Source organism: Thunnus albacares, chromosome 13 (genome assembly GCF_914725855.1).
Source record: "Thunnus albacares chromosome 13, fThuAlb1.1, whole genome shotgun sequence".
In the NCBI taxonomy this organism is placed as follows: Eukaryota; Metazoa; Chordata; class Actinopteri; order Scombriformes; family Scombridae; genus Thunnus; species Thunnus albacares.
Window position 1 is genome coordinate 1,249,466 of NC_058118.1, and position 12,142 is coordinate 1,261,607.

The window sequence follows — 12,142 nt, forward strand, 5'->3', positions numbered from 1 at the left end:
CCCAAAAGCATCTAAAGCTAAGATGATCATAAAATCCATTTTATGAACCTTCATAAGCTTAAGAGGTGTTTCTCAAAAGTATTGTGACTGAAGACGCTCTTAGAAATTATCATAGATTAACGAGTCAACACTAAATTATTTCCAGGATTTTACAAAATTTAACCCTAATATTTCACAATAAATCAAATAGTAGCAGCTGCAGCCTGCAGGAATGCTGGGTTGGATGTCCAGCCCTGCCGACATCCAGTACATCAACTATGCTTCATTCAGGACAAGTGGTAATTTCGGAAGCTTGTCAATGTCCGATTTGACTTGCTGCATTAACGACACCCGCAAACTGTAGGATTTCGTATTGTTCTTTTTAACATACATAAATGTTGTCATGTATAAAACTAAATGGCAAATCTGGAATTATATCAGACAAGAAAGACAAATGAGTTATTTTTTTTGTGCATCATTTACTTTAGTCTACACAGTTTTATATCAATTGTATTAGCATTTACTTTAAGTATTTTTATTGTTCAATTTATGTTTACATAAATGCAGAACTTAGTGCTTTGCCTGGTTTTCCATAATGCTACCTGTCATTTAATAATGCTTCCTAATGTAAGGAATATGTCGTGTGTGAAGTGAATAACTTGATATTAAACAATACAGAAACATATGGTTTAATAACTGGGGTTTTCATAATTAGATAATGCCAGTGAGTAACAAAGGAAAGAAGTTCTATTGATTTAGCTACAATGAACACACTTTTCTGATTATATATGCTGCAGTATGTTATGTCTTGGGAGGTTTTGACTTCCTACATGTAGTAAGCAGGGGTTGAGTACAGCAAATAGGGGTTGAGTTTACGCTCCGCTGGTGCAAAGCTGCTGTTCTCATGGGCCTGGCGGCGGTAGTACCTGCGGAGTGCAGGACTGCCAGGGTGGCACTGTCTCACATGGAGGAAGTACTCATCTGGGCGGCTTGAGGTGTAACCACAGTCCTCACACACAAAGATCTTGGAACGTCTCTGGCGGTAGGCATACTGTTGGTGAACGCTGTGAATCTTCCTCATATGGGACTCCAGAGAGCAGCGCTGTGTGAAGGCTTTCTCACACAGCTCACACTTGTAGGGACGGATACCTGCAGCAAGGGGAGACAAAAGAGGTTATTTTCCTGTGCATGTCTGTGTGGATATACTTGCACGTTCAGACTGGCTACAGTTGCCTTGCAGCTGTGTGACAAATCTTGCAATTAAGGCTGCTGCTGTCATTTAAAGGTGCAGTGTGTAGAATTTAGTGGCATCTAGCAGAACAGACTTGGCAGTAATGGAATATAATATTCATAACTATGTTTTAGTTAGTGTATAATCACCTGAAAATGAGAATTGTGTTTTCGTTATCTTAGAATGAGCCCTTTATATCTACACAGGGGGTGGGTCTTCTTCAACAGAGCCCGCCATGTTGCACCGCCATGTTTCTACAGTAGCCCAGAATCGATAAACCGAACACTGGCTCTTAAGAAGGCCTTTCGCATTGTTCATGAGTTTCGTGGCCACCGTAAGTTCTCCTACATGCTTGGAAGTGGGGTGGGGGTATTGAGTTGGTTGCAATCTGCAACCTCACCACTAATACAAGATTGTCATCTTAATCTTTTGGTAGCTACTGAATGTTCATATGCTCACTACTGCTGTGCGCCCAGCTGAAAGAGCAAAGCTTTACCCTGCAGTGTTTACAAGCTATTGCTCTAATAGAATTTACAATACTGTGTCATTACATTCAACGTAAAAGTATAATGCTTGTGGGTTTGTGTCTTACAGAACCTGAAGAATGTGTGGGTGATTTTATTCATATAGCAACCTACACTAAGTTAATCTGCTACTGCACTGGATAAACTTTCACCATATCCATCATGTCATTGCCACTGGTATCAACTTGTGATTACTGGTAATTGGCATCATATCAAACATGTTCTGCTGCATTTAGGTTTTGTCAGTAAAATCAAATAAAAGGAAAAATCAGCCATGCTTCTGACTTCATGCCTTATTTGTTGCAATCTTGTCCTACCAGATAATTGGAAATTAGCCTCAACTTTTCCATTATTATGGTGCTACATATTTGTCATGGTTTGTTGACAAACTAGAAACAAGTCAGTGATTTTAGTTAGGTATATTTCCTGTAGCCCATTAATAATGTATTTATTCAAATTAGTAATGATGACTTTGTGGCTGTCTGGCCATCTGTTTGATTCTTATGGCTCCTCATCAAGTAGGAGACAACATAGCTGTCAGAAATCCAGATATCTCAGACTATAAATTATGGTCAAGAGACTGACACTAACAGTTTTCGTCTATAGGATCAACATATGGCCACGGTGCATCAGCTTCTTTTCCTTCGTCTCATTGACTGTATATAAATATGGATGTCATGACAGCTCTCCAAAGGTGGAGCCAAAACATCTTGATCTAGCTTCTCTGCGCTTCCATTAGATCAGTTACCCACCCAAAACCAAAACCACATAGAGACTGTGTCTGTCACCCGACCACTTAAATCAATTAAATCTAAAATAAATAAAAGAGGAGTCATTCATAAAAATCTAAAACTAATTAATATCACATCTGCAATTGTGCAACAAAATAGGAGAATTAAATGTGGACTCTTAAACATTAGATCACTATCATCTAAAGCTGTATTAGTTAATGATCTAATCTCAGATCTTCATATTGATTTATTTTGCCATACTGAAACCTGGCTGTGTCATGAAGAATATGTCAGCCTAAATGAATCCACTACTCCCAGTCATATTAATACTCACATTCCTCGAGACACAGGCTGAGGAGGTGGTGTCACAGCCATCATCAACTTAAGCCTAATTATCAACCCTAGACCTAAATTTAATTATAAGTCATTTGAAAGCCTTGTTCTTAATATCTCTCACCCAACCTGGAAAACGTTACAGCCAATTCTATTTGTAATAGTGTACCATCCTCCTGGTCCATACTCTGAATTATCTGAATTCTCAGAGTTTTTATCAAACTTAGTCCTTAGTACAGATAAAGTAATTATAGTAGGTGATTTCAATATTCATGTGGACGTCGATAATGAGTCTTAGCACTGTGTTTATCTCATTATTAGACTCAATTGGCTTCTCTCAGTGTGTAAATAAACCCACTTGCTGTCATAACCATACCCTCGATCTTGTGCTGACTTACGGCATTGAAATTGAACATTTGTTTTTCCACAAAATCCTATTTTATCAGACCACTACTTGATAACTTTTGAATTTCTATTATTGGATTACACACTACTATACAAAAATGTCTTCAAAAGATGTCTATCTGATAGTGCTGTAGCTGAATTTAAGGAAGCAATTCCATCAGTATTGAACTCAGTACTATGTGTCAATACTACAGAGAGTTAATTTGAGTCCCTCCCAAATTGATAATCTTGTTGATAGTGCTGCAGGCTCACTGCAAACAACACTTGACTCCATCGTCCCTTTAAAAAGGAAATTAATAAAACATAAGAGGTTAGCTCCATGGTTTAACTCCCAAACCTGCAAATTAAAGCAAATATCGCGAAAACTGAAAAGGATCTGGCGTTCTACCAAACTAGAAGAATCTCGTTTAGTCTGGCAGGATAGTCTTAAAACACATAGGAAGGCCCTCTGTCATGCCAGAGCCACCTATTATTCATCATTAATAGAGGAGAATAAAAACAGCCCTAGGTTTCTTTTCAGCACTTTGGCCAGGCTGACAAAGGGTCATAACTCTATTGATCCGTTTATCCCAGTGGCTCTCAGTATTAATGACTTCATGACCATCTTTAATGATAAAAGTCTAACTATTAGAGACAACATTCATCACCTTCTGCCCTCAACAGGCACCAATTTATCCTCAAACACAGGAACCTTAGAAGCAGCTGTGAAACCTGATATATATTTAGACTGCTTTTCTCCAATTGACCTTTCTGAATTAACTTCAACGATTTCTTCATCCAAACGATCAACCTGTCTCTTTGACCTCATCCCAACTAGGCTGCTTAAGGAAGTAACTTCTTTACTAGATATGATCAATCTGTCTTTAGTAACAGGCTACTTACCACAGTCCTTTAAAGTAGCTGTAACTAAACCTCTTCTTAAGAAGCCTACTCTTGATTCAGGCGTCTTAGCCAACTATAGACCTATATCTAACCTTCCATTTATTTTTAGATCCTTGAGAAAGCAGTTGCTAGACAGTTATGTGACTTCCTACATAACCATAGTTTATTTAATGACTTTCAGTCAGGATTTAGAGCGCATCATTGCACAGAGTCAGCACTGGTGAAAGTTACAAATGACCTCCTAGCTGCATCAGACAGGGGACTTCTCTCTGTGCTTGTCTTGTTAGATCTTAGCACCTCATTCAACACAATTGATCATCAAATCCTAGGAATTGCATTAAGCTGGTTTAAGTCCTATTTATCAGATCAATTTCAGTTTGTACATGTTAACAATGAATCCTCCATGAAGGCAAAAGTTAGACACGGAGTTCCACAGGGTTCTGTACTTGGACCAATACTATTCACCTTGTATATGCTTCCTTTAGGTAATATTATTTGGAAACACTTCATTAGTTTTCATTGCTATGCAGATGATACCCAAATATATTTATCTATGAAGCCAGATGATACCAATCAGTTAGCTAAACCCCAAGCATGCCTTAAGGACATAAAGACCTGGATGACCTGCTATTTTCTGCTACTAAACTCAGACAAAACTGAAGTCATTGTGCTCGGCCCCAAACACTTGAGAAACACATTATCTAATGATATAGCTACTCTAGATGGCATTACCCTGGCCTCCAGCACCACTGTAAGGAATCTGGGAGTTATACTGAATCAAGATATGTCCTTTAAATCCCACATAAAACAAATCTCAAGGACTGCCTTTTTTCACTTACGTGATATTGCAAAAATTAAGCACATCCTCTCTCAAAAAGATGCAGAAAAAATAGTCCATGCTTTTGTTACTTCAGGCTGGATTATTGCAATTCATTATTATCAGGCTGCCTTAACAAGTCTCTAAAGACTCTCCAGCTGGTCCAGAATGCAACTGCACGTGTACTAACAAAAACCATCAAAAGAGATCATATAATGAATTGGGAGAGAAGGCACACAAAATCTTTTCCTGGCACATGAGAACAGAGGAAAGTTCAAGGACAGTTAACACAATTGAAACTGAAACGGGTTCAGTCTCATATAATCCAATAGAAATTAACAACACAACAGCTTTATACAAATATATATTCATCAAAATTGCCAGAAGATCTGACTAAGATTGATGACTTTCTGTCCACTATTGAACTGTCCAAACTTGGCCAAGAAGACCAAGAGAATCTTGACCTTCCCTTCACTGAAAAAGAAATTTAAGAGGCCTTGGGTTCATTACAATCTAATTAATCACCAGGGGAGCATGGTTTTCCCCTTTTACAGAGAATTTACTCATCCCCCTTATCATGGATGTCATTAACTTAGCATCTAGAACTCAAACTCTTCCCAAATCATTCTCTGCTGCCATAATCACTGTGGTTCACAAAAAAATAGAGACCAATTAAAGTGCTCTTCATTTCAGCCTATTTCATTATTAAATTGAGACTATAAACTGATCTCTATGGCCCTGGCTAACAGACTTGGCCAATACTTGCCACAATAAATAAATCCAGACCAGAGTGGCTTTATTTCAAAACACTCGTCAGCTAACAATATATGTAGGCTCTTTAATGTCATCCACCTAATAAAATCTAAGACTGAGACTAGTGTAGCTATAGCTTTAGATGCTGAAAAAGCCTTTGATAGGCTGGAGTGGCCGTATTTATTCAAAGTCTTGGCCAAGTTTGGGTTTGGCCAGTTGTTTATTAATTGGATAAAAACCCTTTATTATGAACCTCGGGCCAAAATTACAGATCTCAACAGCATTTCCCTTGAATAGATCGAGGGGAGACAGGACTGCCCTTTGTCTCCAGGACTCTTTGTCATGGCTATTGAGCCCCTAGCTGAAGCAATTAGATGGGATCCTGATATAAAAGGTTTCAAAGTAGATCAGACAAATCATAAAATTAATTTCCTGGCAGATGATGTCATTTTGTGCTTAATAGACCCTGGTAACTCTCTCACATTACAGATTCTATTAAATGTTTATGGTGTTATTTCAGGATAAAAGGTGAGCTGGGAAAAAAGTGAAATCATTCCAATAACGAGTTTTGATTACACTGAGTACCAGCAAACAAGCTCATTTAAGGGGCTTCCGAATGGTATAAAATATCTTGGAATAGCTGTAGATAATGATCTTAAAAATTTGTACAAACATAATTACCCCCCATTGTTCTGTAGAATTGAAGATGATCTACGTAAGTGGATGAGTTTGATCATTACTCTAATTGGCAAAATGAACTGTGTCAACATGAATATATTACTGAGGTTACAATATCTCTTCCAGTCCTTGCCAATTCCACTACCTGAAACTTTTTTAAAACCCTCAACAAATATGTTAGACAATTTATATGGAACTGTAAAGTGTCCAGGGTATCTATGGAAAAATTAACAGGGGATTATTGATTAGGAGACCTTCGATTACCCAGTTTTAAAAAGTATTACTTGGCAGCTTAAATGCGATACATGCAAACACCTCTGAGACAAAATAAACTCATACCCATGTTGATTCTGGAGACTTGGCATCATAAAGGGATCCAACATTTGGAAGATTGTTACAAAAAAGGACTTCTCATGTCCTTTGAACAATTGAAGAGGAAATATGACTTGTCCAGCAAGACCTTCTTCTTCTATCTTCAGTTAAGATCTTTTCTTAGAAAGAACTTGGGACCCAGAATGACTTTACTTGTATCTACTGATGTGGAGAAACTGCTTCATGAGGGAAATGTAAACAAATTTATTTCTAAAATGTATTCCTTGCTGCTGAATGAAGGCCTGAAGCCAGGTTTACACAAATCTAGAGCAAGATGAGAGTCAGACCTGACATAATAACAATTGATGAACACCTCAGATTTATCAGAATCAGATTTATGTCAAAGCAGTTTGTCAGCTGCCATTAATGCCTGGTGCACTATAATTTCCTCCATCAACTGTACCTCACCCCACAGAAATTTCATAAATCCAAAGGTGAGGCCAGAAATCTATAGTATTTGAGAGTCAAAATATTCAACTTAAACATTCTCTCTGTACTTTTTGGTGACTGATCTCTGGTACTGAGTGATGCTGTCAGTCACCAAAATATAGTAATCATATAGTAATCTGTAGACAGTTGTTTTCCAATCAGTGTGTGTGTGTGTGTGTGTGTGTGTGTGTGTGTGTGTGTGTGTGTGTGTGTGTGTGTGTGTGTGTGTGTGTGTGTGTGTGTGTGTGTTTGTTTGTGTGTGTGAGCAAATGTATATATTTCTGACCTGTGTGTGTTCGCATATGCCTCTTGAGGTCGAAGGTATCATTGAATCCTTTGCCACAGAATCGACAAGGATGTCTCTTCACCAGGCTGTGACACTTCAGATGGCGGGTCAACATGCGCTGCAGGGGGAATATCTTTTGGCACACTGAGCACACAAAGTCACCTGAGGCGAGGGAAGTACGTTGACAGGGCTGATAGAATGAGAGAGATAATAATAATGAAAATATTGTAATATCATCCTCATGAGTTTTCTCTTCTCTCTTTGGCATATAGGGAACAAATTGTAGTCTGAACATGGTCATATTATAGGAGTTTAACTTCACATGAAAAGTCTGACCTCACCTTCACTCTGCTGACCAGTGCCAGTGTGCTGGGATGGTAGAAGGAACCCTGGAGCATCAGTGTGGACCAGTCCTGCCTGGTGTCAGCCCCTGGTCCTCCTGATCCTGCCAAAGGTACAGGCACTCTAATTTCTGCTGCTGTCCCACATCCTAAGGTAGTTACTGGCTGAGGCACAGTAGCAGACTGTTGGGCGTCAGCACTGCAGGACACCAGCTCTTTAGCATCTTTGCTCATCGACAGGGACAAAAGGAAATAATTAATTAATTTATAAGTAAACTAAGAAGGTTAACTTTAATTACAATAAATTAAACATACTGGAGTATGGCTTAACAGCCTGTTTTTGGGTCAGACCAACTTGTATATCACTGCTTAATTTTGACAACTCACAAAAACTCATAAATGTAAAGATGCAAATCTTACCTGCCGTATTATCCTCTTTCCACTCGACCTGCTCTGACTCTTTCCATTGCCATGTTCTACATGCCCCATGTTTCTTTTTCACAAGGAAAGACCTCGGCATGCTTTGAATCCTACCAATTTTATTCCTCTTCTGTTTCTACCTCTGATGATCTGCCTCTTATATGACCCTCAACCTCCAGTCCCCACTCTCGAGTGTCACACTGCTTTTAGTTTGTGATCTGTTATGGACCAACCTACATATCACCTTACCTTAACATCCAACCCTCATCCTTTGACAACCTGCAGGTACAGTATCCCAGGAAAATCACTTCACTCATTTCCATAACACTCTCTGGGAAGAGTGGTGAAGGTTTAGAGCTCTGGGGAGGGGGTAGGCAGCTCATTGTTTTGACTGGAGTACACCTGTGTTGACTGTGCGCGTGCGCCATTTTAACTGGTCCCCCACTGGTTTTGCATGTCAGGCAGTGAGAATCCGGGGAGCTTCGCATTCAAGTGGCCCTTGGCATGCAAATTTTGGCCCCGGACCAAGCCCTGGCCCCAGACAAAGGGCACGGTCTGAGTAACAGGAGCAAGCACAGAGGAGCCACAGCCTTAACTGCTAGGTAAATCAGCCCTTTCTCTTTTTTTAGCCTCTTTCTGTTGCAATTGTTTGTTGGGATTACAGAGCCTTTAAAAATGCATACAAAGGCCATTGAACATCTCTGAAAAGATGTCAAGCACTTGCTGTCCGTTGACTGTGTGGTTTACATAATTGCACATACATGATGGCACTCTCTGTCCTGTTGTGCTGTACCCTGCCTCTTGCCCAGTGCATGCTGGGAAAGGCAGCAGTCTCTGCAACCCTGAACAGGAAAAGCAGGATGTCCAAAATGTCCAAGTCTCCAGCATGTTTAAAGACGTGTTATTTAATAATTCTGCCAATAAAGAATGACCTTGTTTAAGTCTGCACAGCCAGTGTGTGCTTAAGAGGAAAATGAACTGCGTGCATCTTATTTCACTGGATTCTGCATGGCAAATACAAACGCAGCCCAAGACTAAACCACATCATGCAAATACCAGTAGAGGTCACTTCAAGAACACCAGGAGGATCATGTAGTACAAACTGTGCAGTAGTATAAACATACTGCCTTACTGCTGCATTTAGCCATGATGGGGTGTATGAAGAAGAAAGTACAGTAAGTGGTTCTCAAACCCTTTCATACAAGTTACAATTAAACAGGTTAATACTTAACTCTTCCAGTTTGTCTGTCAGTGATTGTCAATGGGATGGTAACAATGGAAACAATGTGTTGCCACAATATTCAAATTGTAATTAAAGTGCTGCTCATGGCTCACTGAAGAGCCTCTCTTTGCAGTTCACTGCATTTGATTTTTCAGACATAATTTCATTTTTCACACATATGGTTCACAAACTTTTAGCATTTATTCTTTTTAAATGTTGTGTTACTTTGTATAAGTTATCCCAAAGGAAGAGATTAAGGCGGAAAGAGCTCTTTTGTATCTATTCCATGCTGCATACATATGTAATTGATTTTGGATAAGCACATATTTTGGATAAGCATGTAAAGTATACTGTATTTGTTCATTTAATGGGGGGAGATGGGATTTATAATATTTATGATATTAATTTGTCTAAGAGAGAATGTCTTCAGAGTGATTAAATACTCCTTTTAATATTAAATCTCTTGATTTATTATTAATACTGTGTGATGATCAGATTTGCAGTATTAGTATTTCCTAAAGTTCCTGCAGGAGACTGTTGACTGTACTGTGTGTGCTCCCTCCGGAGCTGCGCTCTAACTGTATGCAAAGCACCAGCCTGTGTGCTGCAGCATGGAAATAAAATGGTAAAAACACAGCTCCACTTTACTTTGTACAAGACACAAAAAATGTGGCCCTTCAAGTGACACTGACATTCTGATTTTGAGCTCTTCAAGATCGTTTACCACTGGAGAACCAAAAATGCAGAAGTTTGACTCCCATTTCACTCTGTATCTATTGTTAGTCTCTGCAAATACTGATTGAACTTAATTTAGAAATTTGTTTACCTGAGGTGTCTTCAGTGACCTGAGTCAGGCCATTGACTCAAGCCACCTGACAGTGATGACGAAGTGATAAAGTGCCTGCCTTTTTTTTGCTTCAAGTCTGAACATGCACATAAAAGAGGCCATGTTTAACTGTTGATGTGCTCATGGTTGGCCACACCCTTGTATCTTCTTTCAGTCAGACAGGTAAACTGTGTGTGTGTGTGTGTGTGTGTGTGTGTGTGTGTGTGTGTGTGTGTGTGTGTGTGTGTGTGTGTGTGTGTGTTTGTGTGTGTTTGTGTGTGTGTGTGTGTATGATTTTAACACTTTAAATCTGAGTTTTGTTACAGCTGCAGTCAACAATGATTAATACTGATCCAGTCTTTATATCAGTTTTCACTGTCAGTATGTACAAGTTGTGCTATTTGTGTGACATCTCTCCTTAGGTAAGACATAAAGTATGCTTTGCAGAATTTTTTGCAACTATTGCATGTTGTATTTACATCAGGCCTTTTGTTACAGTTATACTCCACCCTAGAATCCATCTGCAAACACCCATCCCCTATAGACCTGACAGCGGGCTTTACACAGTTTGTAACTTGCTTCTATGTGAAGAGTACTACAGCATCGTTACAGTGATACAGTTTCACTGCAGAGGAAAAAGTTTCAAATCATCCACTGATACTTCTCAAACCGAAATTACTGATCTGTTGTTTTCAAACACAGTTAACATCTTTGCAATATCTGAGACACATTTGGATGAAACATTTAATGATGAAGCTGTGTGCATACAAGGGTATAATCTGTACAGAAAGAACAGGAACATGGGGGTGGTGCAGCTTTTTATGTTCAAAATCATATTCCTGTGAAAGTTAGGGAAGATATCATGTGTAATGAAATTGAGGTATTATGGCCTTAAGTTAACTTCAAGTTCAAGTTAACCTACAATGTCAATTAGAAATAATGTAAAATAAACTCAGCTGTGTGATTCAATGGTCACAGCTGATTGGTCTTTAGTACATGTTTCAGTCTGGTCTTGAATGCATTGATAGAGCTACAATTCTTCATATCATCAGGTAGGACATTCCACTGAGTTGTGGCTTTCACAGAGAAAGCTGACTGCCCAAATGCAGTGCAACGAAATGGTCTGGTACAATCTTGTATAGAGGATATTCTGGAGGATCTAATAGAACTTACTAAGCGAGTGTACACAAAGTCACATAGTGGAGGAGGGGCCAAACCATTTAAAATTTCATAAACTACACACAAATTTGAGGATAAACTAAAATCCTCAAAGCTCAGTAAATTGTATTTCTCCAGTACCCTACAATGATGGAAATGCATTGGCTTTTTGTAAGGCGATGCAGAAAATATCTTACACCTGATTTAACTAAACTTGTGTTAAGTACTCTTATTCTTTCGCAGCTTGATTACTGCCAGATAATATGGGTGAATGCCACAAAAAAAGATAAAAGCAAACTTCAGCTAGTACAGAACAAGGCGGCATGTCTTGCTCTCCAGTGTCCGTACAACACTAATATCAATAGCATGCACTCAACTGGCTAAAGTTGAAGACAGGGTGATCCTCGAGCTTCTTCTCTCAACATGAAAACAGGCAACAGAAGGCCAGTTTTCACTTCCCAAGACAAACACTAATTTCCTTAAACACGCAGTAGTATATAGAGCAACGAAAACATGACATGGATGCTATGCATATGCTGATCTGTAGTTTTTACTGTGTAAGTTCTACTCATATATATTAACATTATTCTCTAATACATGTCTTTTGTATGTCATTTGTGTTGACTGTAATGTGTAATGTATGTTTTTAAATGTGGACCCCAGGAAGACTAGCTGTGCTTTAGAGCACAGCTAATGGGGATCCTAACAAATAAAAAAATAAACAAATGAGGTGAATGTTTTTTGTTTTTTTTAGA

General features: G+C 38.8%; 1 protein-coding gene across 1 annotated transcript; it reads right to left on the reverse strand.

Annotated features, from left to right (window-relative positions):
* LOC122995314 (transcription factor Ovo-like 2) lies at positions 1–7,603 on the reverse strand. Its single transcript, XM_044370446.1, has 2 exons — positions 7,421–7,603; positions 1–1,128 (listed from the first exon to the last, which is right to left on the reverse strand). The coding sequence occupies exons 1-2, from the start codon at positions 7,533–7,535 to the stop codon at positions 806–808; spliced, it is 438 nt and encodes a 145-aa protein (XP_044226381.1). The 5' UTR covers positions 7,536–7,603; the 3' UTR covers positions 1–805.
* Positions 7,604–12,142: the final 4,539 nt, after the last annotated feature.